General features: G+C 50.0%; 1 protein-coding gene across 2 annotated transcripts in view; it reads right to left on the bottom strand.

The window, feature by feature from the left end:
• The window catches only part of LOC146773002 (nuclear receptor subfamily 2 group F member 5-like), an 81,644-nt gene extending 64,497 nt beyond the window's left edge, over nucleotides 1–17,147 (bottom strand). Inside the window, exons 1-2 of one of the 2 annotated variants that reach the window (XM_085637412.1) lie at nucleotides 16,866–17,147; nucleotides 12,809–13,934 (exon numbers count right to left, since the gene is read on the bottom strand). In XM_085637412.1, the coding sequence (XP_085493538.1) occupies nucleotides 12,809–13,172 (364 nt within the window). In that variant the 5' untranslated portion in view covers nucleotides 13,173–13,934; nucleotides 16,866–17,147. The remainder of the gene's footprint in view (nucleotides 1–12,808; nucleotides 13,935–16,865) is intronic. The other variant, XM_085637411.1, reaches the window with a different exon arrangement.
• Between the last annotated feature and the right edge of the window lie 339 nt (nucleotides 17,148–17,486).

Below are 17,486 nucleotides of genomic sequence, written 5' to 3'. Positions count from 1 at the left end.
TGTCTATAACCTAGCACATTGATCTACGGCACTAACACTTTACCTCATATATATTTTTTAACTAGGTAAGGAGGCTTCATAATAAATTAATTGAGAAAGTACTCCCTTCCCTATTTTATCTCCCACCACCTTCCCTTCATCTACATCAGAGTAGAGGCCCTCACTCCCACCTCACCTAACGGCCGTTTGGATAAAAGATCTCCATAAGAGCGCTCCATAATCAGGAGCCCGTCGGGTATTGCACCAGCCGACTCTACGTGGAGCAGCCAGATGATGAGGCATTACATCCTGATGGGTGCGTGTGGCATGACATCCCGATGGCTGTGTGAGGGCTTCCATATCCAACCTTGTGGCTTCTATATGAACTTTATGCACACCACATGGTCCGTCTCATTCACTTAAGGAACAGCTTCAATACTTCTTTGGTTGTATACTTTAGGGCTCACTTAGCTGGACCTCCTTTACAAAGCCCTGTTCGCCCCCCCATTTTTCTATAGATCTCAGTGCGGGCCACCCTTTGAGCCCCCGGCAGCCTGGAGAGCTGGAGGCTTCTCTCTGGCCTGGGTGGGGGTGCTCTCAGATCAGGAGAGGGTCTGTGGCAGGAGGCTTCTCTTGGGCCTGGGTGGGGGTGCTCTTAGATCGGGAGAGGGTCTGTGGCAGGAGGCTTCTCTTGGGCCTGGGTGGGGGTGCTCTTAGATCGGGAGAGGGTCTGTGGCAGGAGGCTTCTCTTGGACCGGGGGGGTGCTCTTAGATCGGGAGAGGGTCTGTGGCAGGAGGCTTCTCTTGGGCCTAGGTGGGGGTGCTCTTAGATCGGGAGAGGGTCTGTGGCATGAGGCTTCTCTTGGACTGGGGGGGGGCGGGGTGCTCTTAGATCGGGAGAGGGTCTGTGGCAGGAGGAGGCTGGCTGCTCTTAGGGCAGGAAGAGCTGGATACCAGGAGGCTGCCTTCATAGCTGGTTTGGCTAAGGCTCAAGTCAGGACATGGTGTAGGGCGTAGGGCGTAGATTTCACAGGAGCAGCAGGTGCAGTGTACGAGGGCCCACTGAGCCCTAACTGTTTCTCTTTTTCATGGTTCACAGCGGCTAGAGGGGCCCATTTCTCATCTAGCACTAGGGCCCGTGACATGCTGGCTACGCCGCTGGAGGGGCGGACTGCGTGGAAGGATGCTGCAGCTCTTAAGTCTGGGTAGATGGAGGCTGGCGGCTGGTTTTAGGATTGGATGGGTTAAGCAAGATGCTGATTGCAGGACCGGTGGCCTGGGGAGGTAGGCAGCTCTCATGGACTTCAGGGCAGTATTGCCTGGGGTTTTTCTCAAGGCCAGACTGAGTGGGGAACAAGAGCTACCCTCTGTCCTGGACGGACGGGAGGGCAGGAGGGCGCTTTCAGGGCAGGTCGATCAGATGCAGAATGCTGCTCTCGGCTGGGTGGGGTGGAGGGCAGGAGCTTGCGCCCTGGCCGAGGGGGTAGGATGCTGCTCTCACAGCTGGACGGAGACGAGGGCAGGAGGATGCTTACAGGGCAGGTTAGTCAGTTAGTTAGATGCTGCTCTCAAGAGTGGATGGGCTGGGGCTGGAAGCTGCTCCTGTGATGGAGGGCACGAGGAGGCCTCACTACTGGCTAGGCCGAGCTCCTCGGTCCTGGCTGGAGCCCTGAGGGGGACAGGCTGTGATCTGAAGGTCACAGACACGGGTATCTGCTGCAGACAACTATTAAAATCGTTGAGAGCGACTGAAAAACCTATGGGTTTTCGTCAATGCACTGTGACAATTGTTGTGTAAAATGAATGGTCAACACAATTTGTAAAAACAAACCTGTTCACCCCAAAGCCCACCTGAAGGGGGTCCAAGGGGTGCAGCGTTGGATAAGTCAGGCTTGTGTCTGCCGGGAGCATCCTCTCAGGGTTTTGATAAAGCCAGTGCTCTGATCGGCATCTCAGCCTCTACACCACACCCGCTCACTCCACCACCAAACCCCAGCACTGGGTCAGAGTGGGACCATCGCAAGCCATGGCCAGTGGGCCGCAAGGCTGCCTTTCTGTTCCCAAGTCCTTGAATTAGGACCCATCTTACAAACTGCTGGAGTTAGTGTATTTGTGGGATTGAGGAGGGTGGGGCAGGGAACAACCTGGGGGCTCCGGGTCCTATAGCAAAGTTCACTTTGCCTTTCGCCCTAAGCGGTTCATAAAATAAGTCCACACCTATGTCAAAAGATAACACAATATCATTGTGTGCTTTTGTCTGGTGTATTGTAGCAGCACATTTTCTCTTTTCGCTGTCCGTAACAGCAGTCACAGTAATACCAAACTCAACTGATCACTTCCGAGAGGATAAAAGGCTGCGTCGGTTGATAAAATGAGTAACAATGCCATGTAAGAAGCGAAAACAATAACATTTTGTGCATGTATTTATTATTTGTTACTACACTTTTTGCACATTCGATGTTTTAAACAGGGGCACTGTATTACCCACCACAGCTGATCTACCTCGACAGGGTGAAAGGCAGCGCCGGCCCAATGGATTCGAGCCTGTGGGCTGTTTGTTGTATGTTATGTTATGGTATCTTATGTTATGTTATGCTGAAGTAATTATTACGTTCCTCCGTTCCGTCGTATGTCCGAGTTTACTACCTCCCACGCTGCCCCTCCGCCGCCCCACCGTCCTGCAGCACGTCCTATGCGAGCCGCCCCTTATGTTATGTTATTAAAGGCTCAACATTGCCACCATGCACTGGTGGACAAATGTGACTTGGAAAATATTCCATTACGACGGGGGACACCTAGTTCTTTTTACATGGTTCACACAAACCCAGACCCGACTTTGCTGCGTTCACGTGAAGTTTTGTTCCCAACCTGCTGTGAACATCACTACAATCCCGCTTTCCCGCGGTGGCTGCTTTTTGCAAAAGGGGCCGCTTCTATAGACAGCATTAAACATACACTCAAATACAAAGTTTTTTACAGACATTCGGGCCTAAATTGATTCAGAGTTGCACTGTCGCTTCCAATTAGAACAATGCCCACGAAAAACCCTAGTACCGACCCACCTGAAACCCCAAACATGGACTGACAGAATCCGGACCACAAATATAAGGTCTGTAAAATAAAAAATGAAAACGATGGTCTCAGACAAATTGTATCACACGCACTTACCAACCTCACCTCGCCCCTCAACACAAAAAAAAGAAAAAATATAGGGCCTCCAGTTAATAGTGTCAAATGTACTCGCTCCTAATACATGTTTATTGGAATGTGGTTGTAATTAGGAACCAATTACGTGTGTAGGGTTGTGTCGAGATTTGGGCAGAAACTTACTCTATAAACCGAGATCTGTGGAGTGTATGATTTGGTCTTATTTAGGGTGAGGACTGCGGAGAATCCGCCATAAAGTGGCGGACGGGACGTCTCATCCGCAGTGTTTAGGGACCCACTGACACGAGTGCTCTGGTGAAAAGTTGGACGGGATACGCGGCCCTTTTAGCGGATGGCTTTCCTCTGCTCAGCTATAAACATGGCCCACGTTCTTGTAAACTATGTTTTCAGTCCATGTTTTTAACATGGAGTTTTCAGTCTCTCAACACCTCAGGTCTCCTATCCTATGAGGACGAAATGAGGTGGCGGTAAAAGGCATCTATTGTGGGCTAAAACACAATAACCGGTCCTTTAATGACACTTTACATTCGCACTGTGGGGGTTCAGTGGGGTCTCAGGAGACAAATAATTGACACACACACATATTCAACTCTCGATTCCAAAGGATCCGTGCTAAGTGTGCAGACGATGGGATGCCGCCGATCACCGCGACGCGTGTAAAATAATGTGTTCTGCCCCATACATCAGAAAAGGCGCGCAAGCGTAAACGGTGTTTTCTTATTAAATCGAGAAGTTCTCAATACCAGCTGCACGGCACGGACTGCGCGTGGGCTCGGTGTAATATTTCCATCTGAAACCGATGATTGCCTGGCCTTTCCTAAGACTGACATCTCTCAGAGATGTTCAGGGACATCGTGCATCGCGCAGCCTGCGGGTGGTCGGTGTGATGTCATTATTTCGGACTGGTCGGTGTGAAGCGGAAGAACAGCCGAATAACCATTTACCGAAGTGTAACGTACAGAAAGAGGCGCGAAAATCGCGCCCACGCGTTTCACTGCTGACAGGGGCATCATTGCATGTAACCTACGCATACAATGTATATCCTAGCTCCAGCGGTAGTGACCACGTGTTTCACTGCTGACGGGGGCATTACATGTAACTTACGCATACAATGTATATCCTAGCTCGAGCGGTAGTGACCACGCGTTTCACTGCTGACAGGGGCATTATTACATGTAATTTACGCATACAATGTATATCCTAGCTCGAGCGGTAGTGACCACGCGTTTCACTGCTGACAGGGGCATTATTACATGTAATTTACGCATACAATGTATATCCTAGCTCGAGCGGTAGTGACCACGCGTTTCACTGCTGACAGAGGCATTACATGTAACTTACGCATACAATGTATATCCTAGCTCGAGCGGTAGTGACCACGCGTTTCACTGCTGACAGGGGCATTACATGTAACCTACGCATACAATGTAAATCCTAACTCGAGCGGTAGTGAAAAGGATTGCGTCATCTTGAGGTTGGAATGAGCTCAGTGGGTTGAGCACGCGGTGCCACGGCCTGAGTACTCGCCCGCGCAGGTCACAAGTTCGAATGGCCGCAGCCTTCGTGGGCTCAGCCTTTCATCCTCCCGGGGTGAACATTTCAGGTAACATAATTTAGAGAGTGACAGCGTGGACTTCGAGTTCCAGGCTGGGACACATGCATTTGCGCACATCAGGCCCATGGTGGATGGGTGTGAAAGGTCTCAACTTTGGGGGCGGGGGTGGACTCTGAGCGACGGCGGATTAACGAAAGCTTCCTTCGTGGCTTGGGCTGGACCCTGCCTTAAACCCTCACATCTGGCCCGTGATCCAGGGGTGCAGGGGTGTTTCCTCTTTAGTGGCTCTCCACGTGCGGGACGCTTCGCAGAGGTCTGCCGAATTTCCACCCCTCAGTGGTCGCGGGGCATTAAGATAACAAGTGCAGTAGCTGCTGGGCCCTTCTCATGGGGTTGGAGGGGGGTAGCTGCTGGAGAGGGGTAAGAGATGCGCTCCCCTCCACCCACCTATGACAGGATTAATCGCCCCAAACTGCAGGTGCCAAGCGTGCAGCCGGTGCAGGGGACGGGAGTGAGCGGAATCCCCTGCACTACATGTAGCCCTGGCCTGTCCTGCTAAACAGGGGGGGTGGGGGGGTACCCTGCCTGCATAGGGCTGTCACCTCGGCTCCCGTTGCCGGGGCCCCTTCTTCCACGCCTTAGGCCCGTCACCTCGCCTTTTGTTTTCGGGGCAGCTTCCCCGCCTGCAAGCGGCTGTCTACCCTGATCGGCTAGGCCGAGAGTGCGGGCAGCCAGAGGCCCGAGAACGAGGCCCGAGAACGAGGCCCGGAGATACCCTCCTAACTGGACAGAGTCGTTTTGCATGTTGTATTAATGGGGGTTTCTGAATCTTACTCCGTTTGTGCAAGAGAGAGGCAGTCGCTCCAGCCTCAGCGAGACAATGAGAAAGAAAGTGAGCGCTCGAGAGACAGAGTGCACAGGAGAGTCGAGAGAGAGGGAGTGTTAGTGGGCGGATGGAGAGACTGAGTGGACGGGCGGATTCATGGATTGGAAGGGGGTGGTAGGTGGACGGATGCGTCGGTGAGTGGGTGGCTCGCCAGATGACTGTGGGACCGCGATGAGGTGAATCATACGGATAAGAATGAGCCATCGACAGAAGAGGGGGTGCTCAAGAGAGAGTAGGCAACGGGAGGCGACGTCTGAGGCGAGGTGACAGAAAACGGGGCGCTGGAGGAACCGAGAAGGAGGAGATACGTTCCACATGCACCAAGGGCTGTCTCTACCTGTATGTGCGGGTCACTCTCCTCCGACACCAATCAACGCCGCCTTAAAAGCGGTGCGAAGCCTCCTGCACGAGGCGCCCCTGCTGCTGACTCTCACCGGAGGGCTCCGAGGTGTAAAGAGCTGGTTAATGCCCCGGAAATGCCCTCTGGTTCACCAAGGCCAGGAGCACGGTGATGGCGTGAGCCCCGAGTCAAGGAGGTATCTGACATATACTCACACCCGCGGTGATGGCGTGAGTCCCGAGTCAAGGAGGTATCGGACATATACTCACACCGGCAGTGATGGCGTGAGTCCCGAGTCAAGGAGGTATCTGACATATACTCACACCCGCAGCGATGGCGTGAGTCCCGAGTCAAAGCGCCTAATAAATACGGAGGCATACACGCGAACCCGATGCCTCGGCTGCGCCCACAATCTAGGCTGGTCATGGGGTGTAGCTACAACAGGTGCAGCGGGTGCAGTTGCACCGGGGCCCAGTGCTCTGAGCGGCCGATTAAACCCTGACAATACTGTGTTTCACTGCCCCAACAGCAGTCAAAGGGGCATTTCCCTTGCTCGCACCAGTGCCCATGGCATCATCGCTGTGAGATAGTCAGGGTTCTGACAGGTGAGCTCACAAGTCCTGGAAGGTAGCTCAGCGAGCTCAGTGCATGTAGCAGAGATCTGCGGGTAACCAGCAGCCTATGCAGAGTGACTCCTTTCATCATTATCCCTCGGGAGGTGCAATCAGTTGAAAAACATGACACTCTGAAAGTGACCGCAGTTACAAACGATAAGCCTGTTAAGTGTCATGTTTTAAAGTGTGGTCGTAGTGTTAAATGTACACGTCCTGTTCGATTTCTCATCGAGAAAGGCATTCTACCGTTCGCGGCCGCACCTCTTATTACAACATTCAAAACCCCGTCCAAGATTTGCACATTGCACAGGTTCACGACACAAAACCGCGTGTGCTCTGAAAGAAACAATACACCGATACACGTTCAACTATTTCACTTCCGCTGTTTTTTAAGCAAATATCGTTTCACAACTTGACGCACCAACACGCGCCCTTCTGTGAAGCTTCAGACAAACTGTCTCCCAACCAGAATGTACTACTGTTTTACTACTTGGTGTTGGCGGAGTGTATTATTTTATTGCATCACACCCCTGAAGAAGGTGTGGCCTCGCTTTGTCAGTCATCACTGCAATACAATAAAAAGCCATACTCGTTCCTGCTTCACACTTCACTGAACAGTGTGATCCTGGCGACATTTAAAACAGCTCTTGTTCTTTTAAACGGAACGGGCAGTGACCGAGTTAAAATAAATTCGAAGCCACCGACGAGTCCGGTGTAAGATTCTCCTGTGCCCCAATGTGCTTTTTCCCACTGCTGGAGGTCACGTACCATGGTGAACCGTGAGGGCTTTTACTTCCGGGGCAAGGGCGCGGGGCGCAGCAAAGGGAGTCGGTGTGCCACCAGTGGCGGGGACGGAGTACTTCTCACTTGAGGTGCTGGGATCTTCCTTACCTTACTTGGGCCGGTACTGTCCGGTACGGAGTACCGGCACTTTTTTATTTTGAGAGGGAGAGTACCGGCACTTAAGAGAAATGCTATACTTTTATTAGAGAGTACCGGCACTTCTCAGAAACAAGCAGGTACTTTCCATTCCAAGCACTGCATCGCTCCCATCCCCGCCTGGGCCCCAAACTCTGTCACTTTGTACCAACCTGAGGACCCCAACTTGCCGTGACCTCAAGGATATCCCACTAACACACACGCGCCCGTTTACAGCGAGCAGCCGCCATACTGCGCCCAAACTATATATATATGTGCGTACCGAAAGCGCTCATCTGCTCAGTGCCACGAGACCGCAATGGGCGGTACAGACTAATTCAGCATAAAGCACACCATCTCCTTCCAGGATTTTGAAATATGAACGACGTCGGAACGGAGCCCGGTGCCCGAAAGATGTTAAGTCACAACTGGGAAATACAAGTTTATACGTACCAAGGGGTCGGTTATTTCGCTGTGGGCATCCGAAAGCGTCTAATTTTCCCGCGCACCTGCAGCTGTGAAGTGAATGCTGCATTTCAAACTGCAAATTATGGATTGAGCACCCTTTCTATTTAGTTTAAGGAGCTGCATTACACATCCTGGGAAATCGATTCTATAATTATTCAAATCAGTTTCAGGATAAGATGCTAACATTACCCGCACTTTCTTGTGGGATTTGAGCCTGCGTCTCGGATGCGGTTTGTGTTTGTTAGAATTAATGTTATTCTGAGAAGGGGAGAGTCTCTTTCGTGCTTTGGGTATTTATGCGAAAAGCGCCTACATAGACCAACTGCATCATACTGGGCACTATACAAAAAAATATGAGTTTGACTCTGACTGGGTTAGTTACCATCGCTCGTGCGTATAAGGGAGAAAGGTGGGTTTAAGGATATTCGCACTTCTGTAGATGTCACTGTACCTATTTCTTTGATAACGCCGCGGGGGTTCCGTTTTCTCTCTTAGACCCGCTGCGTGTGAAAGTTCAGGTTGAACCAAGGCAGTTTATGACCCGAAATGGGTATGTATATGTGCATCCGGGTGTTTGATTCAGAAAAATAAGGCAGGAGGTTAAAGGATGAGATACGGCAGAAGGCAGGGGATGAAAGGATGAGCTCCGGCAGGAGTCAGGGGATAAAAGGATGAGCTCCGGCAGGAGTCAGGTGTCTGAATCAGACATGGCTTTTCACAATCCATTCTCAGCTACACTTTTTGCAGATTCTCTGTTATTTTGTGCGTGGAACTGATACATGACTCAATAGTTAAATGCCTGTTTATAGACACAGTGCAGAAGGTTAGCCCATTTCTTGTTTTCTTTCCATTGTTGATAGGGAAAGCGTCCCGAGCAACAGACAACAAACGGAGGTGTCCAGGGTCACACAATTTGGTTACATGGGGAAGACGAGATTAGAGCTCCGGGGAGTCGCAAACAAAACAATGCAACACATTTTGGGGGCACGGCCGAAGACGCCCCTGCCATGTCGGGCACGGGGTACCTAAATATTGTTATATAGTGATAAGTCAATCTGTAGGGATAATGAAGCAACAGGAGGTGAGAGAAGGGGAAAGCGAATGATAAAAGAGGGGGGGGGGTCCCTTAAAGAAAGAGCAACACCGACACGCGCAGCAGGAGGCCCGTATTAGAGCGTTCAGACTGCGGGATTTGCCCCCCTCGAGCCGATGAGACCTGGGCATGCGCCTGCGTGGGCCTCAGTACAGTAAACTGCCAAGGGGGTGTTAATAATGGTGAATGGATGAAACCGGCAGGGATCTCATCTGTGGGGTGCAGACGCCCCCCGAAAACATGCAGCGCGGAGAAGTAGCGGCTTAAGACAGCTCGGTGGGCTGAGCCCCGCGGCAGAGATCGGAGTGTGCCCGGCAAGGCGCAGATTCCAATCTCGGCGGTTCACGCCTTTCACGCCGATGGAGTGACCCACGCTGAGTAGCGCCAAGATATCAGATGTAATTACCTAGATTGCCCCAGCGCACGAGCCCCTGGGTGTTGTAGGCACTACACAACAGGCTGTGGCATGCCATCAAGATATCAATGCAGGTGTCCGATGGCTTTACCAACTAGTAAAGAGGGTGCGAGAAAACACAAGCCTCGGTGAGGTACGACAGGGTCTCTGGAAGCAGACAAACCGGGGGGAGGGGGACTGAGATGGTCCCTGGTAGCAGACAAACGGGGAGGGAATCTGAGAGGGGCCCTGGGAGCAAAAAAAGAAGTGGGAGAGAGTCTGGGAGGGGCTTCTTCGGAAGGAGATATGTAAAGGAATTGACAGGCTCTGGGAATAACGGGTGCAAAGAAAAAGGCCGGAGACGAGATATCTTCTATGCATGTCTGCCTCACGAGTCAGAGGCCTGCGAGCTATGTCAGGCCGAGGGAGCGCGAAGACGTGCAGAGGCGGGGGACGTCCAGTAGGGGACGATAGACCGCGTTAGGCGAGAAATGCAAGGGAACAGGTTTGCGCACAGGGAGGTGTATGCAGCGATGAGAGGCCGAGAGAGGGGGAGATGCTCAAACAAGAAGCTGACAGGAAGATGTCTGGTCGCCGCGGTGACAGGCCCGAGAGAGGGAGATCTGCACAGGAGAGGCTGGGGAGGGGGGGGGGGGGGGACATGCATTGCATGGAGAGCTGAAAGAGAACGGGGGCAGGGGCTAGACAGATAAAGAACCGGGAGAGATGCGCTTCAGAGTCAGGCAGCAGTGTAGGGAATCACGGCTGTCCTGATGAGAGGGAGATGCCGACACACCTGGGGTAGGGACTGCAAGGTCAGAGGAGTGAAAGATAGGGGCTGAGACACCCCGGTAGGCACTGGAACGCAAAGGTGTGAAAGATAGGGGCTGAGACACGCAGAGTAGGCACTGGAAGGTAAAGGCGTGAAAAGTAGGGACCGAGAAGGCACTGGAAGGCAGAGGTGTGAAAAGTAGGGTCCGAGAAAGCCCGGGTAGGCACTGGAAGGCAGAGGTGTGACTGACAGAAGCTGAGACACCCCTGGTAGGCACTGGAAGGTAAAGGCGTGAAAAGTACGGACCGAGAAAGCCCGGGTAGGCACTGGAAGGTAAAGGCGTCAAAAAAGTAGGGACCGAGACAGCCCGGGTAGGCACTGGAAGGCAAAGGCGTGAAGAATAGCGGCTGAGACACACAGGGTAGGCACTGGAAGGTAAAGGCGTGAAAAGTAGGGACCGAGACAGCCCGGGTAGGCACTGGAAGGCAGAGGTGTGACTGACAGAAGCTGAGACACCCCTGGTAGGCACTGGAAGGTAAAGGCGTGAAAAGTACGGACCGAGAAAGCCCGGGTAGGCACTGGAAGGCAAAGGCGTGAAGAATAGCGGCTGAGACACACAGGGTAGGCACTGGAAGGTAAAGGCGTGAAAAGTAGGGACCGAGACAGCCCGGGTAGGCACTGGAAGGCAGAGGTGTGACTGACAGAAGCTGAGACACCCCTGGTAGGCACTGGAAGGTAAAGGCGTGAAAAGTACGGACCGAGAAAGCCCGGGTAGGCACTGGAAGGTAAAGGCGTCAAAAAAGTAGGGACCGAGACAGCCCGGGTAGGCACTGGAAGGCAAAGGCGTGAAGAATAGCGGCTGAGACACACAGGGTAGGCACTGGAAGGTAAAGGCGTGAAAAGTAGGGACCGAGACAGCCCGGGTAGGCACTGGAAGGCAAAGGCGCGAAGGATAGCGGCTGAGACACATAGGGTAGGCACAGGTGTGAACGGAAAGGACAGAGACACCCCGGGCAGACCCCGTAAGGAAAAGGTAGGGGCTAAGACACCCCCGGTAGGCAGTGGGAGGCTAAGGCGTGAAAGGTAGGGATGAGACACCCCGTGTAGGCACTGAAAGATAAAAGGTGTGAACGGTAGGGGGCTGTGACACCCGGGGTAGTCACTGGAAGGTAAAAGGTGTGAAAGGTAGGGGCTGAGACACCCCAGGTATGCACTGGAGGGTAAAATGAGTACAATATAGGGGCTGAGACACCCCGGGTAGGCAATGGAAGGCAAAAGGTGCGAAAGGTAGGGAGGGTTTGTGGTGTAGTAAGGTTGCCATAGGCGCTGGTGCACGCACGGAAAATCGGCCCCGCAGTTCCACTTAGGTAGTAAGATACAGTCACAATTTGGTTTCGGAGGGCTCCGGTGCCACTGCACCGGACGCCCCTGGGGTGTGATCCTAAAAGCCTGCGGAGTAGACCAAGTGGGGGAAGCCTTCTGTGTATTTTCAGCAATCAGGGCATGTGCTGAGACAGGTATGTTCCCATGCCTTAACGTGAAAATATAAAATCCTATGTGTGATGGTGAAGGCGACCCCTGAAGCTGCCCTCGGTGCCAACCAGCCTCATAATATATTTATATTCCATAGAGTGATTTCCAAAGAATACTCAAGACACTGTCTGGAAGCCGCATCTCACAGGGTGTGTTGAAACTGCAGGACATGGAACACCGCACACAAGCAATGGTCTTCATGCAACAATATCAAATACAGTAAACAGTGTTATTCACCAAATATAGACTCCACTCAAAACCCAAAGTGCCTCTTAACAAGGGGAATAAAAAGCTTTCTTGCACCAATCCAGAGTCAACATCTGACCCCCCGCAGCAGGCACCACTAAACTACTTGAATGTGGTCACTTGACCAGCTGGACTGCACGAAGGGAACTGACTCAAACTGTTGTTTTGTTTCTGTAGTTTTATTTTGTAAAAGTACAAGCACAAACCGTCACAATAGCATTACAGCACCTTCCAACAGAACCAGAATATTTTAAATGTTTTTAGGAACATGAAGACTAAATAATTTACCAGGAATCACAGGGTTTTGAGAGAACGCTGGGATTCGAACCTGGCTTCCTGGTTCTCTAGTCAGACGTACGGCCACGTCAGACGTCACCTTCTTGGTTGCCAGATCGAGTAGGCCACTCTGAAGATGCGTGATCTACAATCTACTAACAATTTGTGAGAGACGAAGGTTTTATTGTCACAAACTAATCAAACCCCTTTGGAAACTATCTCTGGACTGCAGTGGCTTCTGAGGTCGATGTCCAGTGAAATGTCCTCCACCCTAATCCTCCACCTTCCCAGGTACCACCCACCAACCTGCCCGATCTTTAGAACCATAGAATGGGGCCCCTTGTTCCTTCTTACGCAAGCCAATATGTCGACATATCACTCTTTCTTGACGATGATTTTATTCTCTTGAAATGATCCCATATTTACCTTGTGTGTACACATCCTACCTGAAACTCCCTAATAAAATTCTAAATTTATAAAAAAAGTGCGCTAGACACAAAAGGGTGGGAAAACAGGGGAATGTACATGGCCCCACTCCTCCGCCATCCCGTCTGCCCCGGACTCACCTTCCCTTCTCATGCCCACCTTCAGGCACTTCTTGAGCCGGCAGAACTGGCACTGGTTGCGGTGGTGTTGGTCGATGGGGCAGTCCCGGTTGCCTCGACAGGTGTAGCTCAGGTTCCGTCGCACCGACCTCTTGAAGAAGCTCTTGCATCCCTCGCAGGTGAACTGGCCGTAATGCTTCCCGCTAGATTTGTCCCCGCATACCATGCAGTCCACGCAGGGGGGAAGTCCTTTGTCCCCGGGGTCCTGGCTTTTTGGAGGCCCTGAGGAGGTGTGGGGGGTCCCGCCAGGATCTTGGGAGCACAGAGCGACTGGTCCAACAGCTTGACCGAGATCCTCCTGCCAGGGGCTCACCACCATGGCCATTGTAAGACGGGAAAAAAGTTACAGACGTGTCCAAAGCAATCCACTGCTACAGAAAAAGGACAGATGCCGTGACAGAATTCCAAATCTACCAGAACATCCGAAAGATGGGAAACCCCAAAATGGTAAAAGTGTCCCTGCGTCGAGGATGAAACTGGAGATCAGGCTCGTTATTAAGGCCTTGTGGAGCTACAGTGTTCAGTTTTATAGTCCATCTCTGTCTGAGAACAAGTTATGGGGCCACGGATGAGACTAGAGCAATATAAATGGGGGAAGATCAGTCCAGAAGCTGCATGTTGGGGTGGACAGATGGACTTTGTTCTGTAGTGTGCAATATCTGCACTTCCCAAACTCACTGTTTTCTTGCGTGTGAGGTGTTTGTCTTTCCAAAGGGATCATGCAGCCAGGTCCGATATCTGACCTCCACAATCTGGGCAACTGACGTCTTATTTCAGTGAAGTGACTTTTGGAGCACAGACTGTACCAGTGACATCATCTCCTGGATGGGTACATACCTTTCCGTGTGTCCTCTGCAAGATGCCTTTGTCATTCTGCATCAATAGCGCGCTTTACAGACTTTCTTGAAAGAGATGAAAAACAAGCCGGATTTCAAATGTTTTATGACCAAATCAAATGTAAAGTATTTTTCTTTTTTTTATCTGTAGTTATCTGACACCTTAACAAATCCACGATACGAGTTCATTTCCGTCCTTCCATCCATCTCTTCCCAGAAACAGGGTGAGGGGGGATACTGTATTTTTGAGTCTGTGGGAAAGAAAGACAAGAAAAAGGGGACAATTAACATCTTCCCATGAATGGCTGCGCGGCCACAATGCGCCACCTCTCCATGGAGAATTCCTGCGCACCCCTGAGCATCTCCCAGCTGGAGGGCTTCCAGGGACGCAGCGGCGAGCGCCACACGCCCTCGGCCGAACCTTCCGCGGCATTTGACACTAAAAGCCAATGTCTTGTACCCTCTGAAAGTGCTGTATGACTGCCCACTTTCCTTTCTAGCCTGCGCTGCATTTTGGAAAATAATGGGGTTTATTTAGTTAGTTGTATCTATCAAATTAAGTGCTGGGGTGCTTTGAAAAGCTTCATCAACACTGTGTGTAGATAGATAGATAGATAGATAGATAGATAGATAGATAGATAGATAGATAGATAGATAGATAGATAGATAGATAGATAGATAGATGACCTTTCCTAAGGAACCACTTTTCAATATTTTAACAGATTTCTACAGAGATGCCATGTTGGATGGATGGACAGACAGACAGACAGAGACAGACAGACAGACAGACAGATAATGTGACCCTTCCCAAGGAACCACTTTTCAATATTTTAACAGATTTCTACAGAGATGCCACATATGATGGATGATAGATAGATAGATAGATAGATAGATAGATAGATAGATAGATAGATAGATAGATAGATAGATAGATAGATAGAGAACCTTTCCTAAGGAACCACTTTTCAATATTTTAAAAGATTATCTACACAGGTGCCGCCGTGTGAAACGTAGATAGACAGACAGACAGACAGATAGCACTACAGCTCTCTGTGCTGACTCCGGCAAGTGGTTCTGGCGACATCATTTTCCAAGAAATTGGTGCATTTTTAAAGTTCTGAGCAGATTGGGTTGATTCGATTTAGCGAATCCTTTCAAAGCTTTGCGAAATATAAAAATGCAGAACAGCTGAAGAACAAACCCTTTGTAAAGGTTTCGAACACTCGCCGGGTAGCTACAAGTATAATGAAACTTCCACTACATGGTAAAAAGTAAAATCCCACTTGGTTAATAAAAAAAAAGCTGCAGTTCGATAAAATCTCCCACCCGTGGATTAGTGCACAGGCGTGACATCATTCTCTTTCGAATACAGATTTCTAAACACTTTCTATTTTTGGGGGAATGGCCAAGCCGATAAAACTGGTCCTTAATCAATTTCCCAATTTGGATTTTTTCTCCGGGTATACACTATAGCGTTTTACAAAGGCGCAAATCTGCTTACAATGTTCATAAATGTAAATACAAGGATTTTAAATAGCTGAACGCCAGTCTTCCACCTATCGAGGACGTACACAATTCTGCTAACCTGGGTCCAGCGGTAGAGAATTATTAGATCTAAAGTAACTGACCGAGGATCACACACGAATAAAGCTGGGAAGCTGAGATCGACCTCAGATATCCTTGTCCCTAGTGTCACTGCTCAGCTATCAGCCCATCTCACGCTGAGATCGTGTTATTGGTCTCACTGCTGTGAGCGGACACACGTTTGCACCTCGTTGGAGACTTGTGACACATTATTCAAGAGAGTTCCCCGTACACCGCGAGTTCATCACCCTGCATAGCGGTTCATACGGGTGCTTCACAGCACTTACCTCAGCATGAGGTTTAGCAAATCGCACGAAAAATCCGAAATGAAGTGCTTTCTCCCCAAAATGAACAACACCCGACAGACAGTTGCCTCGCTTAAATTCAAGTATTTTTTAAAACTTTGAGAACATTGAGAAACAGTGACCAAACCCTGGCGTCCTCGGCAACATGCACAGAAGAAAACCGTAAAAGGACCTTAAATAACAAGAGCTCCTTAAAAATTCAGTTCTCGGACAACTTTTGGTCCCAACAATAACCCCCCCCCCCCCCCTTCATCCAAAAGATAGTGTGAAGAGAGCCCATTGCCAATAAAGTGCGCCACTTAATTAATTTGCTCTCTTTTGTAATTTAATGTATTTCTTGTGTTCTGTCTGCCTTACAAAGCGCTGCTGTTGTCGGAGACTGCTTCAAAGCGCTTCGACGGCGTATTAGAATGAAAATAACAATCCGTGGTGCCGTGTTGTGCAATAGGAGCACTTTGTTAGGCAGCAAGAGCCAAGTTACTTGTGGTGTGTTATGTATACAAGGGTCATTTATCAACAGGTTTATTCCTATATTAGCTATGCTCAATATTAATCTCATAATTAGAAGCAATGGCAGACATCGGTATTAATAACATTTATATTAGCAACGCCAACAATTACGAGTAGCTGGGACATCTCTTGCAGTCCTCCGCGTCCAAAATTAAAATTAGTTTGACTTGTTCTGAAATAAATTTAAAAAATATATATATATATATATATATATATATATATATATATATATATATATATATATATATATATATATATATATATACACATACACTGAAACCCAGGGCTAGATAGATACTCATTGGCAGTAATCTGCTGACATTTTAAGACTTGGAAACCATGATCGTATGAAAGGGATTTCCACATACACTCGAGGAGGAACGTAGACGCCACCCATGCCAACATTAAAAGTTCAAAAGAGTGGTACTCTGAAGTCCCTATGTAATGTAACTGGTTCTATTGTAAGCGCTCTGACACCTTCGGGTAAAGGTCGCGCTATAAAAATAAACGCATAAACTAATAATAAATAATAAATAATTGCGAGGCAGAAAGGCAGGGTCCAGCCCCTTGCTTCCACTCTCCGTTAGAAGCGCACAAAGACGCATTATTAAGCAGAATACATTTCACATAATATTTCAGTTACTGAATGCCCAGTCTCTTCATAGAACCGAGCTCGCTGAAACTCGAGATACCGTCTCGCATTGACATATAATAATAATTTTAAAAAACACGTCCAGACTGGGCAAGCCCACCATACAATTGCAATAAATAGGGTTCGCGTACCTTTCGCGGTGTTCCGCTGCCCGGGGCTGCTAATCACGATGCAGATAATAAAGGCCCCCAGGCTCTGGAAGTGGGGCGAGGATTGCAGTGAGCCCGGCAGCGCAGCTCCTGTCCTCCCGCGAGCTTCCCTGGATTGTGACAGTTCGCAAACATTTCCTAAAAGGAAACTTTGGGCTGCACAAGCCTGGCCCCCTGCATGTCAGATTCACCCCGTGGGGTCGAGGCCACGCCCAGCTCTCTCGAGTCACGTGCTCCGACACGCCGCCGCTGCTGCTACGATGCGTGCCTGCTTCAATGGGAGGCGGGGCGCAGGCGAATCCATTAGCGCGCAGGCAGGGGCAAGCGACTGGAACTCGCTTTGTGAGCGAGGCATGGATGTCCTGCTCGCGCTCACTGAAGGTCTTTGATTGGAAAAAGACGCCCATTCGAATGTGGAAAAAAGGCTGAAAGAAGTCAGATCCAGTGAACGACGGGGACAGTCTAAGGCTGTGAAAATTTAAAGCAACATCACAAGTTAAATAACTAATATAAAACGTTATCAGTGCACAAGCCTGAAAAAAGGAGTGGGGTGACTAACCAAGTTAGGAAGTATGCAAGTGACATCATGGCACCTAACATCAG

Source organism: Triturus cristatus, chromosome 12 (genome assembly GCF_964204655.1).
Source record: "Triturus cristatus chromosome 12, aTriCri1.1, whole genome shotgun sequence".
Classification (NCBI taxonomy): Eukaryota; Metazoa; Chordata; class Amphibia; order Caudata; family Salamandridae; genus Triturus; species Triturus cristatus.
Note: the sequence above shows the minus strand (reverse complement) of the source record. Positions and strands in the feature narration are given on the sequence as shown.